The 24361-nt window shown below is 45.7% G+C and overlaps 1 protein-coding gene across 1 annotated transcript in view; it reads left to right on the top strand.

The window, feature by feature from the left end:
* The first annotated feature begins 3970 nt into the window (after nt 1-3970).
* TXNL1 (thioredoxin like 1) overlaps nt 3971-24361 on the top strand; it is a 29926-nt gene continuing 9535 nt past the window's right edge. Inside the window, exons 1-6 of the mRNA XM_040985028.1 lie at nt 3971-4226; nt 15561-15657; nt 17527-17700; nt 19902-20024; nt 21717-21786; nt 23165-23337. Of these exons, the coding sequence (XP_040840962.1) occupies nt 4129-4226; nt 15561-15657; nt 17527-17700; nt 19902-20024; nt 21717-21786; nt 23165-23337 (735 nt within the window). The 5' untranslated portion in view covers nt 3971-4128. The remainder of the gene's footprint in view (nt 4227-15560; nt 15658-17526; nt 17701-19901; nt 20025-21716; nt 21787-23164; nt 23338-24361) is intronic.

Genomic DNA, 24361 nt, shown 5'->3' with positions numbered 1-24361 from the left:
AGCAGCAGATGAAAGTTTTTCCTTTCTGTTTCACCTTCTCTCTAAATCTGCCTTTCAAATAACAAGCAAATAAATAAGCAAGCCTCAGAACTCACATCTGGGTTTCACAGACCAAAAAAATGCTGAAGGCTTTGAAAAAAAAAATACGAAGGGAAATGGTGAGTGGATGATTGGAATGAAAGGAAGGGGAGAAAGACAAGAGAATTCCTGTACTTCCAAAACTCTGCCATGAAAAATATTTTTTTAAGATTGTTATATGTTGTTCTTGAAAGTCAGATTTGGGCCTGATGCGGTGGCCTAGTGGCTAAAGTCCTCACCTTGAATGCGGGGATCCCATACGGTCACTGGTTCTAATCCTGGCAACTCCCCTTCCCATCCAGCTCCCTGCTTGTGGCCTCGGAAAGTAGTCGAGGACGGCCCAAAGCCTTGGGACTCTGAACCTGTGTGGGAGACCCAAAAGAAGTTCCTGGCTCCTGGCTTCGGATCTACTCAGCTCTAGCCATTGCAGTCACTTGGGGAATGAATGAATGCACAGAAGATCTTCCTCTCTGTCTTTCTTCCTCTCTGTATATCTGACTTTCCAATAATAAAATAAAATGAATCTTAAAAAAATGAATATATCAAAGGAAAGTCATCCCTTAAGAAGTATTAGCTTAAAAATTATTCTTCTGCAAGGAGCATAATAGTAAACACGAAAAAAAAAAATCAAGCAATGCCTTTAAGGTTCTGTGCATACATAGCTTTCTGTAGAAAAATATATACTTGTCCAAGTTGTCATTCAAATGTGAGAATGAAATAGTCATTCCCAGCAAGGAAAGACTCAGCAAACTTTTTGCTACTTTTCTCATTTTACTTATTAGTAGTTGGCCTTATTTATTTATTTAACATTTTATCTTCATCAAAAAGGCAGATCCACAGAGAGGAGAAACAGAAAGAAAGATCTTCCATCCACTGGTGTACCTCCTCCACCCCCATGTGGCTGCAATAACCAGAACTGAGCCCATCTGAAGCTAGGATCCAGGAGCCCCCTCTGTGTCTCCCACACTGGTACATGATCCCAAGGCCTCGGGCCATCCTCTACTGCCCTTCCAGGCCACAGGAAGGGAACTGGATGAGAAGTAGAGCAGCAAGGACATGAACCTGTGCCCGTTTAGGACCCTGGCACATGTTTAAGGTTGATTTTGCCATTGAGCCATGACACCAGACCCTGATCATAAATTTCTAGTGTAACACTTTGATTTCCTTTTGTATATTTCCTGAGGAGTTAATCTACTTTAGCAGAACCAAAAAAAATTGCTTTATCTAGCCTACTCCAATACATCTGTAGTTTGCTATATTGACCTTCCAATCCTAAATTTCCATGGTGTTTAAAGCTTTTATCAAGCAGAGTCACAAACTAAAATGATCATCCGTTCAGCACAAGTAATGTAGGATAAGTTGTAAGTGGAATATTAAAAATATGTAGACTGGTTTGTTTTTAAAGATTTGTTTACTTTTATTTGGAAGGAAGAGTTACAGAGAGGAGAAACGGAGAGAGAGAGAGAGAGAAAGACCTTTCATTTGCTGGTTCATCCCCAGATGGCTGCAAGTATCAAAGCAGAGCTGATCCCAAGTCATGAGCCAGGGGCTCCTCCAGGTCTCCCACGTGGGTGCAGGCTCCCAAGGCTTTGGGCCGTCCTGAACTGCTTTCCCATACCACCAGTAGGGTCTGGATTGGAGGGAACGCAGCCAGGACACCACAACCCATATGAAATAGTGGCACCACGAGCTGAAGCTCAAAGTGCTACACTCAGTGCCAGTTCCTAGAACAGTATACGCAGATTTTCGAAGACTATAAAAATAGTGGTATTATTAAGGAGACCCAGAGGCATCAAGGACTGATGAGTGAATAAAGAAATTTTACAAGGCTCTAGGGAGTGAGCATGGAGAAGAATGCTATCTTCATTTTGCTAGTGAAGTTTCTTTTTTCAAAGGTTGATTTATCTGAAAAGTAGAATCAGAGAGGAAGAAGCAAAGGAAGAATGACAGAGAAAGAACTAGAGTTAGTCCTACGGGGAGAGAGGTAGGGAGGGAGAGAGAGAGAGAGAGAGAGAGAGAGAGAGAGAGAGAGAGAGAGAGAATCTGCCACCCCAGTTGGTTAAGTCTTAAAGGGCCATGTTGAAGCCAGGAGCCAAGAACTTCATCCAGGTTTCTTAACTGGGTGCAGGGGCCTAAGAACTTGCACTATCCTGTGCTTCATTCTTGGGCTACTAGCAGGGAGCTGGATTGGAAGTGGAGCAATCAGTACTTAAACTAGTGCCATCTGCGATGCTAGCCATGCAGACCATGGCTTAACTCCTCTACCACAGCACCAGCTGCTGAGTGTTGAGGAATGCCTGATAGTTTCTGGGTTTACGATTTAGGTTAGTGCCAATTGGCTGGAAGTGGTTCACTCATTCTGCTAGCGTGGGAAATTCATCTAGGAAAGTCTAGCTTCCAGGAATCTCTGCTTTCCCTGAGTATCTAATTTGTTGATGAGGGCGTCCAGTATCTGTGCTGCTTTTGTAAAGTGTTCAACTCAAGATTCTCTTTTCTAGTCAATTCTGGGCTCACAGCAGCAAGCTGAGGTTCCTCTGTTAGCACTCTGGTGCTTCCCACAACCAGGACTGGTTTCTACCCCCAGACCTGAAGAGTCAGGAGGAGATACTGACTCAGAGAGTATAATGGTGCCATCGCTTTCCAGAGAGCTCCAGTCAACTGAGGGCAACATAGTAACAAGGAAGCTGGAAGGATTACTAATTGGATTTTTCTTCCAAGTTTCAAGTGGCCAAAAAGATGCTCCTCCAGGGCATCCAACAGGTGCAGCACATAGAAGTCAGTTTCTGGGACTGACATCAAGGTGGAGAAGGACTGAGGGTATTTCTTGACGGTCAAGTGGAAAACACACATCAGAATGCAGCTATTAGGGCAAATTTCCAAGGATTCACTTTCCAAACTGCTGTTTCTCCCCTCAAGCTGCTATAGCTCGGTGCTTATTTTTAGGCAATACTGGAAAGACAGTGGGAATAATTTTAATTCCGCTTTTGTAAGCCTGTTTATTCCTAAAATGTCGTAGCTTGAAGTCCTAATGCTCAATATTCTTACACCGTTGGGGATAAGGCCTTAAAGCTGGTAGCTAAGGGTTCAGGTCACAAGGTCGGGGCCCTGATCAGTGCTGAACAGGACTGGTGTCCCTGTTAGGAGACCAATGCTGTGCGTTATCTGTTGTTCCCTAGAGGATATGCCAGGTGAAGGTGTAGTGGAGGTGAGAACGCAACTACCCCAGAACCTGGCTCCCTGGCTCTCAGTGTCCAGACGTGAAACCTTCTCTTACGTAAGCCACGCACATTCTATTTTGTCAAGCAACCTCGTTTATGATTTTTTTGAGCCTTGTATTTATTTATTTATTTATTTATTTTTACATACTCTTTAGCCTTTGGCGTGATGGTAATTCGCACAGACATGAAACAGAGAAGTTAGCGGCCTGCTCATGGTCATTACACAAAAGGTCAAGATGGACTGTGGTGGGATGCAATCTAGACCGTCAGCCGCTATGGTGATAAATGAAGGTCGTCCACCTGAAAGAAAACCCCTTAAAGTTCCTAAAGTTACTTCGTTAGCAGTTACACAGAGAGAAAAACGAAATTCCCTCTTGCTGTCTCGCCACACGTAACCTGATAATAGGACAGCGCGGAGGAACACAACGAATGCTGAGCTTCTGCCCGCGCCTGCGCGCGCGTTCGCTCCACCCGTGCGCCTGCGCCGCCCCGGACGCGCGCGCCACCCTCGGTCGAGAGGCGGGGAGCGCCGGGCCTGGCGCTTCAGGATTGGACGGCGAGGCGACCCAAACGGACGGCGCGGAAATGACGTGGCGGCGCGCAGGCGCCCGGGGCCCTGCCGCGCGGCGGCCGCCGGGTGCCGCCGCTCCCCGCCCCTCGCCGCTCCCTCCCCGGCCCGGCCCGCCCCCTCGGCCGCTCGGCTCCCTGGCGTGACTCGGCAGAGAGAGCCCCGGGCCCAGCCGCCGCCGCTCGCCAGGCCTCGCTCGCGTGCTCTCCGCCTTCAGCTTCGAAGCCGGTGGCGTCGCGGGCCGCCCTCCCGGGCTCTGTGACGATGGTGGGAGTGAAGCCGGTCGGGAGCGACCCCGATTTCCAGCCGGAGCTGAGCGGCGCGGGCTCCAGACTGGCGGTGGTCAAGTTCACCATGCGAGGGTGAGGCGGGCTCCTGGGGCCCCGGGCCGGCCGCGCTCTGTGCTTTGGCTCCGTCTTTCCTGGTCCCTTGGGCTCCCGGAAGGTCTGGGATGGTGCGGGCCGCAGCGTCGGGCCCCTGGCCGGTGTAGGCCTCAGCTCCCGGGCGACACCCCGCGTTTGTGCAACCGGGATCTCCAGGCGGGCTAAGGCGTCTTCCCCAGCTCGGGAGGTCCTCCTGGGCTCGTGGGGGCGGCCCGCGACCAGACCAGAGCCCCCTTGTTGGGGTCAGCCCCCTGCTTCTGGGGACCAGCTGGCAGTTGCATCTTAGGAATTCTGGCTCTCGTGACTATTGCATTTCTGTCTTTGCAAGAGTCAGGTGGGGTTTGTGCAACTCGGCCTGCGTGGTGCCAAGTCCTCAGGCCCACGGGTGACGTTTTGAATTACGTGAATGTTGGGTCCAGAAGCGTGCTCATTTCCTTAACGTTCTTGTTCCTTCTTGGTTAGTAACTTTGAGACTGACGCTCTGCTAGGGAGGCGATGGCAGCTCCTCTCCCAGGTGACAGTGCGGTGTGGCTGGTGCAGGTGCACAGGTGGCCTAGTTGGTTTCAGAGAACAGGAACTTTGCTAAACTCAGCGGAGTGTACAGGTTACAGAGCTGGTGGGCTTCCGGTCGTGCAGGTGTGATGTGGACGGCTCGGAACCTGAGGTGGAGAACCGGGGTCCCCTCCCCGCCCCCGGAGCGCTTTTACAGCTCTCTCCTCGGGTCTGTGCCAGATTTGCCAGGTGCAGAGGTCTGCTTTACCTTGACCTGGCATTGTTTACCGCTGTTTGTACTTGAGGTAGTCCACCTTGGGGGGTCAACACTGCTGTAACACTGCTGCTGTCACTGTAACCAGCAGGCCGTAGTTTCCATTTCAAAGCAAAAGAAAAAAAGTAACTCCTAGTGGTTGAAGCAACGTTGTATCCTTCCTGTCTGCTAGGATGGGATGGTGGCAGGAATGGCTGGGTGGAGGGAGGAGTGCTCAGGGAACCTGGAACGTTCTTCGCTCTTACGGCGAGGAAGAGCTAGGTGTGTGTACTGAGACGCCTACAGAGTGTGTCACGGCCATGAACTCATCTCTTCAGTGCCAGCCAACTGTTTTTTGCTTGGGGATGTGTGTGCTGCTGTGGAGTGTCACAGAGGTGGGGTCAACAAGGAACTTGAGTTCACTTCCACTGCTGGTCCTTGGTAGTTCTTATTCTTTTGTGCTTCAATAATATATTATTGTTTGGTCCCCTACCATAACGGAGGGAGAGGGCAGAGTGTGATGAACAATTTATGGGTCGAGAGTGGTGCCATTTTAACATAGTATAACTGCAGACATTGACTGATACAAAATTCTGTTAGTGTTTCAAACAGGATTTTCATGGAGTAAAAGGTTTTTTGTTTTGTTTTTGGTAGAAGCTGAGGGTAAATAAGCATTTGAATCTAGAGGACATTTATAATTGAAAAACAACCTTAGATTACACTTATAAGCCAGTAAGATTTTATTTGCCTTTAAAATTTTTTTTTATTTTGACAATTTTGACATAATTGATTAGGGTGCAAAGGGTCAAGGGCTACAGGAAAGTGGGTAAGACCATTGTTTCCACATATATTCTCTCTCTCTCTCTTTTTCCTGTATCTGGGGTGAGGGGGCAGATAAAGGGAGAAGCCTCACTGAGCCTCCCTCCCATCCCAGGTCCCCGACAGTGGGGCATGCTCCCAGGGCACTGCTCAAGTGTTTGTGATAGTTCAACAGTTCTGAATTGCTGCCAGTCTCGCCATTCTATTTGCCCTTAAAGCTCATTTATTTAAGTTGAGGTATTTGCCCTAATGCAGTTCTGCTTGAACTAGTTGTCAGCATGAACCCAGACTTACCAGTTAGGGGAGCTGCTGTTAGAGCCTTGAGCAACCCAATCAAAATCCTACAGGAAACCTTTCGGCCCTATTTTAGGCCAATGGCCTGGCTCTCTGACTGCTATTTTTTAATTTTCTTTTCAGCTCTGTAGTCAAGGCGTTTTCACTACCTTCCCCTTTCTTAGTTTATATAAGTTTGTGTTTGCTTTACAGCACTCGGACATGCGCAAACACACTGTCTCTGGTGGTTCGTGCTGAGGAACAGTCGCCGCTTCTTTCTCTTGGTGGTCGAGGCGGCCTGCTGGTCAGGAAACCCCCGGGAGTTTTAGCTTTTCTAAGCTTAAATTAATTTTATAAAAACAGTTTAATAATTGTTGTAATTTAATTCAAAGCTTGTTAGTGGCTCTCCAGAATTTTTTTCAGTTTCCTTGTTTGAGAAGCATAGTGACAGCTCCCATTTGCTGCTTCCTTTTCCAACTGCTTCGAGCAAGTGGGGCTTGGACAGCCAAAGGCAGGAGCCAGGAGTTTAATCCAGATCAAGGATGCAGCTTTCTGAGCAATCCCTGCCTCTTTCCCAGGGTGCACCTCGGCAGGAAGCCGGGATCAAGAACACTGACATTTGATGGAGGTGTACGTGTCCTAAGTGGTATCTGTCTGTTGTAGATGTTGAGATTTATTTATTAGGAAGGCAGATTTGCAAAGAGGAGAGACAGGAAGATCTTCCATCCTCCGGTTTACTCTTCAAATGGCTGCAGTGGCTGGAGCTGAAGCAATCCAAAGCCTGGAGCTTCTTCTGGGTCTCCCCTGCAGGTCCAGGGTCCCAAGGCTTTGGGCTGTTATCCTGTGCTTTCCCAGACCTGAAGTAGTGAGCTGAATTGGAAACAGCAGCTGGGACAGAAACAAGCACCCATGCTGATGCTGGTGCTTGCAGGTGCAGGATTAGCCAGTCGGTTCCTCATGAAAACTATATCCATTGAAACATCATTTCTCAGCCTCACTATAGAGAAGAAGCAACCCTCTCACCAGCCTGTATTTTACTTTGTTTTCTAGTGAATTTGCCTATTTTTGGCATTTCATGTTTCTCCTTTGTTTCTGGCTTATTTAACTTAGCATGTTTTCTTTGTATGGTTACATTAAATATTCACTGTATATGTATACAATATGCTTATCCATTCAACTATTGACATACACGTTGGTTGGGCTGACTTGCCTATTGTGCATAATCCTGTGGTACAGAATTCTGATTCTGCTCCTACTTCTTTTGGGCATATAACCAGGAGTGGAATTGCAAGATCATACTCAAAATTATGTTAAGCATTGTTTAGGAACTACTAAACTGATTTTCTACAGTGACTGCTTTTTTTATTCCCACCAGCAACATATGAAAATCTGAATTTCCCCAGCACAAATAAGTTTCCCTTGTTTGAATAATACGCATTTTAAAAAAAGATTTATTTATTGGAAAGTCAGACATTCAGAAAGGAGGAGAGACAGAGAGGAAGATCTTGGGCCCAGCACAGTGGCCTAGTGACTAAAGTCCTCGCTTTGAATGTGCTGGGATCCCATATGGGTGCTAGTTCTAATCTTGGCAGCCCTGCTTCCCATCCAGCTCCCTGCTTGTGGCCTGGGAAAGCAGTCAAGAAGGGCCCAAAGCCTTGGGACCCTGTACCCGTGTGGGATACCCGGAAGAAGTTCCTGGTTCCTGGCTCTGGATCAGCGTAGCACCAGCAGTCACTTGAGTCATCGGACGGAAGATCTTCCGCTCTGTCTCTTCTCTTTATATCTGATTTTGCAAAAAAAAAGAAAAGAAAAGAAAAGAAAAGAGGAAGATCTTCCTTCCTAACCTGTGTGGAGACCCAGAGGAGGCTCCTGGCTTTGAATAATACACATCTTAATGAATATGAAGTGGTATCTTAGTGTATTTTGATTTGTATTTGGAAAAGTGTATTTGATTTTCTAGTGAAAAACATGGATGTCTTTTAAATGTGCCCATTAGCCATTTGTATATTTTCCTGGGTGAAATGTCTGTTTATGTACTTTACTAATTTTTGAGTTGAGTTGTTTTCTGTGTTAAGTTGTAGAGGTTCTTTAGAGATTATGGATATTAGATGTTTGATTTCTGACTTGTCATTTCACCTTTTTCATGGTGGCCTTTAAATTGTGAAAGTTGATTTCCTTTGATGAAGTCTGGTTTACCTGTGCATGCCTCTTATTTGAGAAGGTAATATTGTTATCATTCAACACATTCGCGTATGTTGAATGTGGATGGTTGTGGTTTCATGTCCCAAGAAAATTATGAATTATACAAATAGTATTCTAATAATGTAAAAATTATAACAGACACAAAATGGCTTTACTGAATTACGGAATTAACAGGTACAATAATTTGGCAGCAGTCAGATAATGTTGATAAAAATAGTAGTTACAAACAGCATATTGGAGTCTTTAAGCAAACTTTTTTATGGAAAGTATATTTTTGTTGCAAAAAAGTAAACTTTTATTGCATAAATGTATAAAAAATGTGCCCAGATATGTTTAAAAATCTGATGATCATACTTTTTAAAAAACTATTTATTTTTATTGGAAAGTCAGATATACAGAGAGGAGGAGAGACAGAGGATCTTCAGTCCAATGATTTACTTCCCGAGCGGCCTCAGTGGGCAGAGCTGAGCCAATTTGAAGCCAGGAGTCAGGAGCTTCTTGTGGGTCTCCCGTGAAGGTGCAGGGTCCCTAGGCCCTGGGCCGTCCCTGTCTGCTTTCCCAGGCCTCAGGGAGCTGGATGGGAAGCAGGGCCGCCGGAACTAGGACCAGTGCCCATATGCGATCCTGCTGCGTGCAAGGCGAGGACTTCAGCCGGCAGGCCACCGCACCGGGCCCTGATGATCATATACTACTTTAACCAACATCTAGATAGAGAAATGAATCAGTACAGGAAGATCCCCTAGCTTCCACATTCCTCCCCATAACTCTTTAATTGTGATTAGTTTTGCCTGATTTGAACTTTATGATAGTAGAGTTTTACAAAATTATAGTCTGTCTGGCTTCCTTTTATGAGTATGCTAATTCTAATAGATAATTCAGAAATAACAATAATGAAACTCACTAAGTAATTAGAAGTTTGGGAATAGCAGTTAAGAGATGGATTCTAAGATCAATTCTATTTTAGTACTAAATTGTTCTTGGGAGCTGTAAAATTAAATGAAGTATAAGGGTTATGCGAATGGCATAATGTGTTTGTAAGTGTCCAGTGAATGCTAGCTGTTTTATGTAATTTAGAATTTTTGAATTTTAAATTATATCCTACAGGAAAAAAAAAAAACCCTTTAAAACACGGCCTTGGAAAGCACGTATAGAATCCCAGTGAGCGGTCCTAGTCCCTGTGTTTCTGCCCTCCGTCTGGCTCCGTGTTGCTCCTGGGAAAGCAGTGGAAGATGACTCGGGCTGCCGCTCCCTGCGGGGGAGGCATGGGTGGTGTTCCTGTCTCCTGGCTTTGGCAGGGCCCAGACCTGGATGTGGTCACCTTCCTGAGAGTCAGGCAGTAGATGGGCTCTTCCACTGCCCTCGCAGATGCCCTGACAGGGAGCCGGATCTGAAGTTTTTAAAATCCGAGTTTTGCTTGACACAGTGAGGTTTACAAGCACGGTGCCGTCTTGGCATGTGCCCTTGTGTCTCCTGGATGAAGACCCTCCTGGGAAGGTGGGTTTGAGTCCCAGCTCTCCTGAACTTTCTATCCTGTATCACCACACCCTGACCTGGGATGTGGGTTGTGCTTAACATGCTAAATCCCATCTTCAACCTCTAATCAAGCTGTTTACAAGAGAAAAAATTATTATTCTGCATGGTAAGTAGGGGAACTGGGAAAGGTGCTTGGAGAATCTAGTATTTCCAGTTTTATTCTGAGAATTCAAGAGATATATCTTGACTTCAGCTAATGATACACAATTGTTTATTCTTAAATGCTGGTGTTAAGGAAGCCATAAATATTTAAAATAAATTATTTGTTTGAATGTAGCATAAAGATATGTTTCTGTATATGTATATATATTAAAAGATTTAATTTTTATTTTATTTTAATTGAAAAGTCATATACGGTGGGTCTCAGGACGGGGCATCTCATGCCTGGATCCCAGACAGCCGCCATGTGCACAGGGTGAGCCATTCCCCGGGCCTGCTGGGTTCCAGGGGTTGCTTCCTTGGGGGTGAGTAGACCCAGGGGGAGTCCTCCGGGACCCACCCGCCGCCTTCATGGGGCGGTGAATGGGATTTGGGAGGGGCACGACCTTGGGCCTGGGTTATTTAAACCTCCAGCAGCCTCCCGGCAGCTGGTGGGTCTCAGGACAGGGCATCTCATGCCTGGATCCCGGACGGCCGCCATGTGCACAGGGTGAACCGTTCCCCGGGCCAGTGCGCCATTTGGTCCCAGGCTCTGCCTGCTGGCCACCTGGCCGGGGAGCTGTGGGGATTTGGTTCTTTGATTCGCTGCTTAATTTGCTCCAGGTTGAACCGATTGTGCTTCTTGGACCTGAAACAGGCAGTAACTCTTCCTTTGTAAAACTTGTAATCACTAATAATGCTGAGCACCAAATACCAGTCCAGGCAGAAGCTATGGCTTGGGCCTTGTCCTGCAAAGGTAGCTCCAACAGCTGGCTAATGTGTCAACTGGTAATGGAACAGAGTAGATCAGGCACGACTGAGCAAACCTTAGCTCACAAGTAAAACTAGAAACCAGGAGGGAGCAGAGGTCATGCCGAGCTAGGCTCTTGTACCTACTGGTCTGTGGGAGCCAGGGACGCTAAGCCACAGTGTCTAAGGCAGAGTTCAGGACAGGGGAGGAGCTGTGCCAAGCTGAGTCAGAGCATCTACTGGCAGGCAAGTGATCTATAGCTGGGAACAGGCCCGGTTGGGGAGCTAAGGGGACAACCCTAGCTGGGCTGAAGTTCCCACCATGAGGCACGTGGCCTGGAAGAGGGGCTGCGTTCTGATCTGGAAACAGTTGTAGTCTCCCTTGGCACAAGTGTGGACTGGGATTGGATGCACCGAACCAGGCCGGACCCCAACACCCCCTGGTGTCCTAGAGGACCAGGGCAGATGAGGGATGGACTAGGCAAGGTCTCAAACCCCTACTGAGCTATGTGTGAGCCATACGTGGGTATGGACAAACCATGGCTGGGCTGGAACATCCAACAGCAAGAACCAGATTGGGTGGAAGGCCAGTCAGGAAAAGCCATAGTTCCTGCTATGACAGGAGGTGGACTGAGTAGGGTTGGCTCACGGACCCACTGGTAAGCGTGAAACCTGGCATTGGGAGAGGTTCTGATGGAGGAGCCTGGGCAACTCCTCTGGCAGGACACAGACCCGGCAGGTAAGCGCAAGAAACATGATAGGAAACAGCCCAGAAAAGGCCATGGAAAGCTACCCACTGGCATACAATTGGCAGACGTGAAGGCAAGACCAGGCTGAATCTGTCCACGTCATCCACTGGCAAATCCAGACACCAGTGTGGTTCGAGCCAGGTTCGGTCGCAACAAAGATTAGTGCCCAATAAGGAATGCCAAGGTGAGGTTGCCTGTACCGGAAGGGACTGCAGCGCCCAACCAGCCTGAGGACAAGAAAGGAAGTGGGCAGAGCCGGCAGGGGAATAAGGGGGGGCGGGAATAAGGGAGGGTTCCTTTGCTGGACAGCTACTTCCGCAGGAGAGCATAGGCTGGGATGGGGGCAGACCAGACTAGGCAGAGCTACCACACCTGTGCGCCTCATGTGGACTAGATCAGGGAAAAGCCGGGCTGGGCAGATTATTTCTACTGGTGCAAACAAAATTAAAGTGGGCGAGGGTTGTTTGGGTTTAGATGCAGCATCAGCTGGAATCTGGGAGTGGGAGAGGCCTGGGAGGGAAATAGTGGGCTCATCCCTCTTGGGTTACCACTTCCACGGGAGGACATAAAACTAAGATAGTGGCTGGGGTGAAATGGGGTGTGGGACAGACTGGATTACTGCTACACTTACTGGCAAACCAGGGTAGGGGGCGGGCCTGGTGGGGGTTATTGCGGGTCGCCCCGATTAGGCTGCAGCTCCCACTGGTTTATGTGAGGGCCAAATATGTGCTGGGCAGAACCAGGCTGGACTGCAACACCCATTGGTTCCAGTGGAAGTCGGGACTGAAAACAGAACCAACCCAGCAATTGCACCCACCAGCTGATTGGGGCAATGGATGGTGCCAGGCCCTGTACTTGTTAGCACATACAAGAAGTTTCTTTGGAGATCTTCCTAATCTAAATGCTGGACTCAGAACCCTAACGAAGAAAAGAGAGAAGACAGAACAGGGCAACCAACCATCTCAGCTATGATGGACTATGTCAATCAGTGGATTTTTCAAAGACCTCATAGTGCTTGGAGTGGCAAGATTGACAGCGATTTATAACTGTGGCAATATCAAAACCACTTGAGCAAAACCTCAGAGCATGCCCTACATCCGGGACGTGGGGAGGGTGGGAAATTGGGTGGGCCTTCTCCCTTAATACCCCCCTTTAAACATGAAGGTAACAATATGGAAAACATACTAGTATTATCCACTTTCCTGTAGCCCTTGAACCTTCTTACCCTAATTAACCATGTAAAGAAAGTCAAAATAAATTTTATTTAAAAAAAAAAAGTCAGATATACAAAGAGGAGGAGAGACAGAAAGGAAGATCTCCTATCCAGTGATTCACTTCCCAAGTGGACGAAACAGCCGGTGCTGTGCTGATCCAAAGCCAGGAGCGTGGAGTCTCCTTCATGTCTCCCACACAGGTGCAGGGCCCCAAGGTTTTTTGTTGTCCTTGACTGCTTTCCCAGGCCACAATCAGAAAGATGAATGGGAGGTGGGGCCGTCCACATGGGATCCTGGTGCTTGCGAGACAAGGACTTTAGCCACTAGGCTACTGCACTAGGCCCCCTGCTCCTTATTTTTCCTTTTAAGTTTCAACTCTTCATTACCAACTAAAAAAGAGTTAAATCCTAAAATGAGTTATTTTCAGGCAAACCATTATCAAAGCTGAGTAGCCAGCTGGAGGAAGTCTTTAACACAGACTGAGTCATACATAAATGATGAATTCAGAAGTGATATTTGTATAACGTGGAATTTGTGTTGGTGATTTTTTTTCCCTAGAGAGTCAGAAGTTGAACTGGAAATGGAATCTTCTGCTGGAAGGAGAAAAGCTCTCAGAAACATGAGCAATTTCCCTTTTACGTTTATTTAAAGAAAATTAAAATACCATTTTCAGGGTTCCTTTTCCTCCTGTCCTGACCTTGATAGCTGCCCCATTGGCTCAGGGCTCGGCTTCCTTCTCTGTTGTCAGGGTAGTAAGCATCTTTCACTTGATTGCGCTCATTTCAGATATCCACCCAGGTAGCCTGCAGCTCAGAGCCGCCTGCTAGATCTCATTATGTTCTGAGTTCTAGTTACAGCTTTTCTCAGCTTGTTTCATAGCTGTATGAGCTTCAGGTGGTTTGCCTCAAGCCTGGTTTTTCCCATAAATCTTCCTTGTTGAGTACATGCTTTTACAGAAGTGTGTTTTCAGGAATAGATATGTGGTGACGAAGCGTGGATACCTGGTACTTGGGGTACTTGGTTATTAATGTTGTGCACCTGCAAGGCAGAGGGGAGGGATCGCCCAGCTAGGCTCCCTCCCTGGTTGGCTGCAGACGCCAGGAGCTGGATTACAGGAATTTACCTGCTTGAGCTATCAGCTGTCCCCTCCCGGAGCGTGCATCAGCAGGAAGCTGCGAGGAAAGCTGAGGCTTGAAGCCTGCGTTCCTATCTAGTGTGCTGGCATTTTAAATGACAAATTTTAAAGACTTAACTTTATTTGAAAGTTTCGTGGTAGGGTGGGGGAGATAGATCTTCCTTCTCAGATGGCTGTGGTGGTCAGGGCTGTGCCAGGAGCTTCTGGGTCTCCCATGTTGGGCCCGAGCACTTGAAGCCCTCCTCTGCCGCTTTCCCAGGGCACTGAGCAGAGAGCTGGAGCGGAAGTGGAGCAGCTGGCGCTCAAACCATCAGCCATACGGAATGCTGGTGCCTCAGGCAGAGGCTTAGTTTGCTGTGCTATGGGACTAACCCCACAACATCAGTTTGAAAAGAACTATGAGGGCGGCAGCAATTCTGCCAGACTGGTTCAAGCCAAGCAGTCCCTTCATGTTGAAACTCAAGCGGACAGGCGATGAGATCATTGCTTAAAACGTGAATAAATCCACAATTTGCAGGTGAATAACTAATTTTAAGAAGAGACTGTACTACATTTAAGATAAATCCTTTACTGGTAGATCGGTGGCAAGGGGAGAATTCATCTTGTTTGTGCTCCAGTTGAGGACTGTTGATGCACAGCACAAAAATAGCCAACACAGTAACCGTCAGTTCATTTAAAGTGTAAAACCACAACCCGGTCTGTGATCTTTAAAAAGTGATGTAACAATTTATATTTCCATTCATAGAGGTTAAATCTTACTGGATGACCTATAAGCTGAGCAAAGCAGTCTGCATTCCTGGGCATCCATTGTGTTCGGCTTTGGTGCCATCAGCGGACAGGTCCCTCTGCAGAGGTCCTCAGGGGCCCCTCCTTGGTTTTGGGTGCTGCTTCCTTCCCCAGAGCCGCCCACCACCTTCCATATCCTCTTCTCACCTCTTCAGGCGCCACCCGCACTCCTGCTGTCCCCCTGGCCTGCCAGCCCAGCCGGGCGCGCGGAGGTCCTGCCTGCTCCCCTGGGCAGGTGACCCCTCCTCCCCTCCGAACTCTGTTGTCTTAACATCAGTTTGTCCTTGGAAAGTTTGAGGATCTGTTATTCAAAATGAACGGGACCAGAAAGTTTTAGGTTTTGGATTTTAGAATATTTGCATAGACTGTACTAGTTGCTAATCCGTAATCAGAAAATTCGAAATCCAAAGTACTTTGAAATGAAGTCAGCACTTAAAGTGTTTTTGGATTTTCTGATTAGTTACTCAGTCTGTTCTGGCACTGGGAATGCTGTTAATTAAGAAAGTTCTGTCAGAATTCATATTGGTTAATTGTGTAATTTCTTCCTATTTGAATCTCAGACATGGATTGTCCTTGGTATTTCCCTACCAATTTTAGAATATGCATTTGTTAATTTCGTCAAGAAAATTTGCTGGGAATTTATACGAGCTGTCAGGATCAATCTGAAGAGATTGACTCTCTTGGAAATATTGGATTTTGTGACTGAACGTTTATAGTGTATCTCCCCATTTGCTTAGATTTTCTTTAATTTCTCTTCATGAGAAAAAAAAACCCACTAGAAGCCCCAATGCTGTGAGGCAGGGAGACAGCATGGGAACTGTAAAAGGCAGTATGTGTTGATACTAGTGTATATAGATACTCCTGTGGAAGACTGGAGAGCCTGTGCAGGGAACGGCAGGGTTTTACGCTTAGCTTGGCAGTTCACTTCGGCGTGTGGTTTTCATCCTAATTCCCCTCGCTCTCTGACAGGTGCGGCCCGTGTTTGAGGATCGCCCCCGCGTTCAGCTCTATGAGTAATAAATACCCCCAGGCTGTTTTCTTGGAAGTAGATGTGCATCAGTGCCAGGTAAGGGAAATGAGTCCTTTTTGTCTTTTACTTTACTTTCAGATCAGCTTGAAATCCAGCATAAATGTCACCCTTGACTAGTCTCTTAATGCGTGTTAATGTTCTTCTGAAGGTAGGAAAATGTAGATTTGCAGGATATTGGAAATTCATTTTGGCTACATTGTCTAAGAAGGATAGTGCTTGAATGCTTCTGGTTTGGACTCATTCTTTCTTTCTTTTTTTTTTTAAAGATTTATTCATTTTTATTACAAAGTCAGATACACAGAGAGGAGGAGAGACAGAGAGGATGATCTTCTGTCCAATGATTCACTCCCCAAGTGAGCGCAACGGCCGGTGCCGCGCCGATCCGAAGCTGGGAACCAGGAACCTCTTCCGGGTCTCCCACACAGGTGCAGGGTCCCAAAGCTTTGGGCCGTCCTCAACTGCTTTCCCAGGCCACAAGCAGGGAGCTGGATGGGAAGTGGGGCTGCCAGGATTAGAACCGGCGCCCATATGGGATCCCAGCGCGTTCAAGGCGAGGACTTTAGCCACTAGGCCATGGTGTTGGGCCCTGGACTCATTCTTTGCTACATACAGCTAATATGATAAGAAGCAAGTAGAACTTTTGGGAGTTCTGGTTTTACATTTCTTTGTTTATATTGTACCAAACTAGAGTTAGATTTTCTCTTGGTGACTATAATGCCTTGGGAAGGAATTCTTTGGTGTAGTTTGAATTGATCAGTTCGGAATCCCACTTTAAACGTGTGTACTCAGCAGAAACTTTAGAATGTTGATTGATGATGAGTGAATTAGCATGCTCATGGCTTACGTCAGGATGGCTATGTGGTAGTGCTCTATTTGCATACGTAGAAACTGTTAAGAATAGAATTTTGGAAGATGTCTTCCTATACTAAACGTACAGTTATTCCTGCTAACTGAGGAACCACTGGGCAACTCTGGCTCCTGGCTACTTGGATGAGGCTTTATCTGGTAAACGTTTGAAGTGCAGAAAAATTTGTAGAATGCTTGGTAGTTTGTAGTTGGGGTTTCTGCGTAAATCCCGTGGAGCCTGTTTTAAACCTTTCTGTCCTGTGTCATTCGATTGCTTCCTAAGCCTTTGCATTGAGGACAGTAGCCACTGTTTCTGATCTTTCCCGGGCTGCAGTCTCTCGGGCAGACACCAGCTCGGTGTGATTATTGATCACTTGAAACGTGGCAGATCCAGCTTGAGATGAGCGCAGGTGTGAAGCATCGCGTTTGAAAGACGTCGTATAAAAGAACGAGTGTGAGAAACTTCATATTGTTTTGCTGATTGTACTGAGAATTAATTCATTGAGTTCACTAAAATATATTAAAATTCACTTTCTTTTTTATTAGGGATACTATAGAACAGGTAAAATTTCTCTTACATTGTATTTCTTTTGGACCACTTTGTTTCAAAAGTTACGTTACTGATTTTTCTCATACGTTCCTGCAGTATTAATAGTCTATGAAATTTTGAAGCTATGGCAGAATTTAGAAAGAGTTGCTTGCAGGGTGTTTGGTAGGAGACGAGCAGTCGTTTTTATGAAGTATAAATTAGTGGGGAGATGAGCTCCTGTTTGTCAGGTGTTTTTGGTGTGAAACTTCATTTTTGTACTGTGCTTTCCACTCCAGAATGAAGCAGCGATGAAAATGTAGGGTCATTCTTCATGGACGGTATGGAGGGAGTAATTTTAGTATGCCTTTAAGGATCTTAAGAATGGATCTGATTTTTCTTAAACCGCGATTATGAAGACTTAGTTTACATGCTTAATTTATATTTTTGATACTTAATTTAGGTGACAGAATCAACGTTCGAAGTGACTCAAATGTTTTCATTAATAACCCTGTTTAACTTGCCCATTCTAGGGAACAGCTGCTACCAACAATATATCAGCCACACCTACGTTTTTGTTTTTTCGAAACAAAGTGAGAATTGATCAGTACCAAGGAGCAGATGCTGTGGGACTGGAGGAGAAGATCAAGCAGCATTTAGAAAATGACCCTGGAAACAGCGAGGACACCGACATCCCGAAAGGCTACGTACGTACAGAGCGGGCCGCGCCGGGCGGCGTGCCTGCCGCTGCTCGGGGCGCAAGGGACTGCGGTTCCTCGCTTTCTCCTTATCTTTGTTTTCATCATTTTAAAATCTTTTTTTTTTTTAACCTTTATTTACAATGTTTTTAACCTTGAAACTTTTTTGTCTGTATTACTACCTTAAATCCTGTCATAAACCAAATTCCTGAATTTCTCTTTCTTTTACTGCATGTTTTTAAATATGCTTTGTAAGCTATGTAATAGCAATTTTAAAAAACATTTATTTTATACTTTTTTCCCTCCCAAACTGAGGAAATGTGCTTTGAGAAAGTTCTATTTGAAGGTTATGTAAATGCTGCATTCATTACCTTTCCTGACCCTCCCCATATCTTACAGTTTTCTCTATTGTAAGTATGTCTTCTCTTTCCTGGAATTCTGTTTTTGTTATTGTTGTTGGTTTTTTTTTTTTAAAAAAATTATTATTTCATTTTTACTGGGAAGTCAGATATACATACAGAGAGGAGGAGAGACAGAGAGGAAGGTCTTCTGTTTGCGGATTCACTCTCAAGTGGCCATAATGGCTGGAGCTGAGCCGATGCGAAGCTAGGAGCCTGGAGCTTCTCCCAGGTCTCCCATGCTGGTGCAGGGTCCAAGGCTTTGGGCTGTCCTTGACTGTTCTCCCAGGCCACAGACAGGAAAGAGGATGGGAAGTGGGCTGCCGGTGGCATGAACAGGTGTCCATATGGGATTCCTGCATGTATAATGTGAGGACTTTAGCTGCTAGGCCACTGTGCCAGAGCCCCTGGATTCTGATTTTTTTCAAAAACCTAGTCACTGATGTTTTTTTAGAGGCAACTGGTTAAGCTGTGGTTTGGGGTGCCCACATCCCATATCAGAGGCCACGTGTGCGCCTCAGCTTTCTGCTTCTGATCCAGCTTCCTGCTAACGCACCTGGGAAGGCGGTAGATGCTGACCTCAAGTGCTTGGGTCCCTGCTGTTCCTGTGCGGGACCCGGATGCAGTTCCAGACTGCTGACTTCAGCCCAGCCTCAGCTGCAGTCATCATTGGGAGAGCGAAGCGACCTCTCTCTCTTCTGCCTTTTTTTGTTTGTTTGTTTTTTTAATGGAAAATCAGATTTACAGAGAGAAGGCTTGACAGAAAGATATTCTGTCCTCTGGGACCAAAGGATTTGGGCCATCTTCTGCTGTTTTCTAGAAACATTAGGGAGCTGGGGCCCAGCGCGGTGGCGCAAGTGGTTAAAGGTCCTCGCCTGGAACGCCCGGGATCCCATATGGGTGCCGGTTCTAATCCCGGCAGCCCCGCTTCCCTTCCCTTCCAGCTCCCTGCCTGTGGCCTGGGAAAGCAGTCGAGGACGGCCCAAAGCATTGGGAACCTGCACCCACGTGGGAGACCCGGAAGAGGCTCCTGGCTTCGGACTGGCATAGTATCGGCCCGTTGCGCTCACTTGGGGAGTGAATCATCGGACGGAAGATCTTCCTCTCTGTCTCTCCTCTCTGTATATCCGCCTTTCCAATGAAAAATAATAAAAATAAATCTTTAAAAAAAAAAAAAAGAAAGAAACATTAGGGAGCTGGATTGAAAGTAGAGTAGCCACGACTTGAAGTGGCACGTTTATGGGATGCTGGCACTACGGACAGAGACTTAAACTTACACCGTCGCACTGCCCCAGAACTGAGCTGTTCATAAACCAAGTGGAAAGATGTCTGAGATGTGCTTCAAAATCATCAGGAGGTGTTTAGGTTGAGGTGGGGCGAGGAGGAGCCAATAGACTGGTGATTATCGTGGCTGGAGTGGCAGATGCGGAGGTCGCTGTGTTCGCACCTCCAGCCGAGCCTTCGTGGGGCAGGGCCACTGGAAGAGCGACTCAGTTTTCTTTGGCTCTTTTGATTTGCATTTTTTTTAATTGTAAAACACTCTAAAAGTCTAATCATTTTGTTTTTGTACTGTTAAAGATTTAGTTTTTGATACCTTGTTGAATGGATTAAGCCTAAATTTAGCTTTGGTAATTAGTGATGTGTTTCAGAAATTCAAATCAAAGGAATACTACAAGTTTTAGTAATTATTTTAAAAAATAGTTTTTCTTTTAAATTGCCTAATTGAGAGAGAATAAAAGATTCAAATTTTTATTAGCATTTTAATTCCAAATACAGATGCTTTGCCTAAAGTTTTGTTTGAATTTCTTTCAGATGGATTTAATGCCTTTTATTAACAAAGCTGGCTGTGAATGTCTCAATGAAAGTGATGAGCATGGTTTTGACAATTGTTTACGAAAAGATCCGACCTTTTTGGAATCTGACTGTGATGAACAGGTAATGGGGTGCGTAGGTCAGAGCCTGTGGGGTGATCACCGTTTGCTTCTTACTTCTGTCTCATGTCCCCGTTTCTGGTTCATCACTGCTGTCCCAGTTCCTGACTCCTGCCTGTGAGCATGCAGCCCCATCCCCTGGCTTCAGCACGAGCTGCCGAATGTTCTAAGGAACATGCGTTGGCCTGCACTGCTAGGTTGAACTGTCACTGCGCTGTGGGTGTCCTGTGTTCCTTCGTAACCTGCCTTCCTTTCATTTTTCCAACCCATGTGAGTTTGTGTCCAAGCAGTAGGTGAGTTAGGTCAGGACTTTGGCTGGCTGCTTTGTGCAAACCAGTGTGATCTCTGCTCCCCAGAATTGCCCTCGTCACGGGGAGAATGCTGCCACCTTCATCTCCATCCGGGTTGTTCATTTCCTTATTGTCCATTTCATTGTTTCTGATATGTCCTTGTTCAAGTTCATCTTGTGTGTGGCAACAAGAGTTTTCCTTTTTTTAAAAAATATAAATCTGTAAGTTTCTTTATCTTTAAGGAGTTTTAATGATGCTTCACTGGCTGCAGGAAGAGTGTGTTTTGCTGATTTGATGTCATCTGCTTTTCACTTGCAGTTCAGTTCCCTAAGCTGTCGTGTGTGTGTGTTTGTATAAACAGTACTGGTTAACAAAAGGAAATAGTCCAGTCTAGAACGACAGTGTGATTCTACAGATCATAAATTGAAAGCTCGTTTGTGTTTGCTGTAACCAGACTGGCCTGTTTATATATCTTTGAGAGTGTATAATTCTTGTTGCTTTCCTGGTAAATGATGCCCTGTCAAGAATGTGATGGTGCGGGACAGCAGAACTGTCCGCAACCCTCTTAGAAATCTTCCTGTCAGAATCCTTCCTTCTGGCAGAGGCCTGGATCCTTACTCAGACACAGTCTGGTGGGAGGAAGATCAAGGCGGTGACTCAGGCTTCTGGGAAAGGCCTTCTGTGCCTGTGTGCTTCTCCTTGTCAGGTTCAGCTAATCATACGTTCAGGATGGAGAGTTCAAGGTCACTGCAGAGCTCTAAGGGTCTGAGTCCGATAGAGGACTAGTCTTTCTGCCTCATCTCTGTGGTGTCTTCAGCTTGGCAGGTGACATGGGTTGCTGTTTGCCATCACCATTCTAGAAAAGTGTATATGCTTAAATACATGGTGTAAATTGTATCTTCACTTGGGAATTTTGTTTGCTTTGTTGAAAAGTGGGTTGCGCGCGTGGGAGACCCGGAAGAGGCTCCTGGCTTCGGATCGGCATAGTATCGGCCCGTTGCGCTCACTTGGGGAGTGAATCATCGGACGGAAGATCTTCCTCTCTGTCTCTCCTCTCTGTATATCTGCCTTTCCAATGAAAAAATAATAAAAATAAATCTAAAAAAAAAAAAAAAAAAAAAAGAAAAGTGGGTTGCGTTCCCATTTACAGATCACAAGTCCTTAGCTTTTTATGTATAATTTTAGTAAATTTTATCCATTAAGATTGTTTTGTCATTCTCTTGTATAAATAGCTGATAGTGATATTTCTCATGTCAATCTAATCAAATTTATTTGGTTTACTTATTTTTCATATTACATTTTTGTTAGATGAATTAGATTTTTTTGTTGTTTTAATTTTGCTTGAGGATTTTATATATTCAAGATGAATAAGAGCCCTTTTATAATGAAACTTATTTTCTCCATAGTTACTTATTACTGTGGCATTCAACCAACCTGTTAAGCTTTATTCCATGAAATTTCAAGGGCCAGATAATGGTGAGTGAAGAACACCTTTCTTTGAGCTAACTCCTTGTTTGTATACTTGTAAAACATATACTTAAAAACTTTTAATTAAATATGTATTTATGTATTTGAAAGGCAGGATTGCAAAGAGATCTTTCAGATGCTGGCTTACTCGCCAGTGGGCACAATGGCTTGAGCTGGGTCAGTCCAAAGCAAGGAGCCAGCAGTGCCTTCCAGGTGTCTGACATGAGTGCAGGATGAAGAACATGGGCCATTCTCTGCTACTTTCCCAGGCCATTAGCAGGATGCTGCTAATGGAATAGCCGGCCTGGCGCAATAGTGTAGTGGTTAAGGTCCTCACCTTGCACGACTGGGATCCCATATGGTTGCCGCGATAGTGTAGTGGTTAAGGTCCTCACCTTGCACGACTGGGATCCCATATGGTTGCCGGTTCTAATCCCGGCAGCCCTGCTTCTCATCCAGCTCGCTGCTTGTTGCCTGGGAAGGCAGTCGAGGACGGCCCAAAGCCTTGGGACTCTGAACCTGTGTGGGAGACTCCAGAAGTTCCTGGCTCCTGGCTTTAGATTGACTCAGCTCTAGCCATTGCAGTCATTTGGGGAATGAATCAATACACAGAAGATCTTCCTCTCTGTTTCTCCTCCTTTATGTATATCTGCCTTTCTGATAAAAATAAGTAAATCTTAAAAAAAAAAAATGGAACAGCTAAGACTTGGCAGCGGCATTCATAGGAGGAGCTGGTGCTGCAGGCGGCAGTCTTACCCACTGCGCAGTCTCACCCCTAGTTTGAAGGTGTTAGACTCTCTTTTTGAGGTGCTATTTCTTTATGATTTGTTCTAATTTTTTGTGTTAATAAGTTCTTAATAAAGCTGTGCTTGTATTTTGAAAATTGAAAGCAAATAAAAACTGGAAGAAGTGTAAACTGAAGAAAATGTGGAAAGAAGTCAGTATTCCTTAATCAACTGCAAAATAAGAGTCAAATTTTCTCCTCTATTAATAAATTAAGTATACATCTGATGTACAATACTGAAACAAAAGCTTATTAATTCCGTTTTGGCCAACTTTTGGCACTGTTGATGGTTTTCTCTGAAGTGACAGCATGTAACAGTTGTTGGCAAGTACAGCAGTTAGAATTGAGAAGGATTGTGTGTGCCTGTGTGTACATACCTGTGTACATCTGTGTCGGGTCATCTTCCAGTATTTGGTGTAGGACTGGCTAGCCAAGCAAGGTACTAACAGATGTGTGCGAGAGGAGGGCGGAAATGAGCTGTCAAAATCTCACACATTTTGCAAATCCTAATGGTAGAAATCTGTTAAGCTGTATGTAGGTATGAGCATATCTCTGTATAAGGTGGTGTAAGTATACTTGGCTTTTAACATTTCTCTTTTATAGGTCAGGGTCCTAAATATGTGAAAATTTTTATCAACCTCCCCCGATCTATGGATTTTGAAGAGGCAGAAAGAAGTGAACCAACTCAAGCTCTGGAACTGACAGAGGATGATATTAAAGAAGATGGCATTGTTCCACTTCGTTATGTGAAGTTTCAGAATGTGAACAGTGTAACTGTGAGTAGCCACTCTTGTGTATTTATTTATTGTAAGATTTGTTTATTTACATGAAAAGTGGATGGGGAGAGAGAGAGGTCCGCCGGTTTATTGTCCTAATGGCTACAACACCCAGAGCTGGGCCAGGCTGAAACCGGAAGCCAAGAGCTTTTTTCAGTTCTCCCTCGTGGTTGGTGAGGACCCAAGCTGCTTTTCTAAATGGATTAGCAGGAGCTGGATCTGAAGTGGAACAGTCAGGGCACGAGGTGGTGCCTGTGTGGGATGCTGACCTTGCAGGCAGTGGCTTAACTCATATCACAGTCTTGTCCCATTTAGTAGTTTGGTGAGTAACAGGATTTTCTTAAGTAATTCTTTCTTTTGGTTCACTTTACAAATATCTGCAAAGCCAGGGCTTGACCATCCTAGTGCCCTGAGCCTAGGAGTGGGTCCGTCTCTCAAATGGGTGTTAGGGGCCCCACCTACTCAAGCCATTGCCTGCTGTCTTCTGGGATATGATTAACAGGAAGCAGGAATGAGGAGCAGAGCTGAAACATGAACTTGGGCACTGTGATGTGGGATGCAGGTGTCTTCTGTAGGGTAACTGCTGAGCTGAACACATGCTTTCACACTATGCTTGATCTGATAAGCTTGGTCGGTCTTCCATTTGACCAGAACTGCCATCTTCCACTAATTGCCAAGATAAGGAACACATAAGGAAGAGGAGAGACAGCTGTTTCATGTTCTTCAGGCCTTTTAGCAAACATGGAGTAGTTCCTCTGGCCACATACCTGCACATTTACGAAAGAGATGACAGTGTAGACCTTAAGGGAATGGGTGCTGTTCAAAAAGGAATGTGACCATGACGAAGCTGGAAGAGTCCACAGTGTTACCCAGCATGCTGTTGGTATCATTGTAAATGACAAAAGCAAGATTCTTGCCAAGAGAATAAGTGTGTGACAGCTTCCTGACACAGGTGAAGGAAAATGATCAGAGAAAGAAGGAAGCCAAAGAGAAAGGCACCATAAGTGCCAGCCTGCTCCCCCAG

This window comes from Ochotona curzoniae, unplaced genomic scaffold, assembly GCF_017591425.1.
Source record: "Ochotona curzoniae isolate NIBS_2020 unplaced genomic scaffold, NIBS_Ocur_1.0 contig_43, whole genome shotgun sequence".
In the NCBI taxonomy this organism is placed as follows: domain Eukaryota; kingdom Metazoa; phylum Chordata; class Mammalia; order Lagomorpha; family Ochotonidae; genus Ochotona; species Ochotona curzoniae.
The sequence above is the reverse complement of the archived record's forward strand: the minus strand, read 5'-3'. Positions and strand labels throughout refer to the sequence as shown.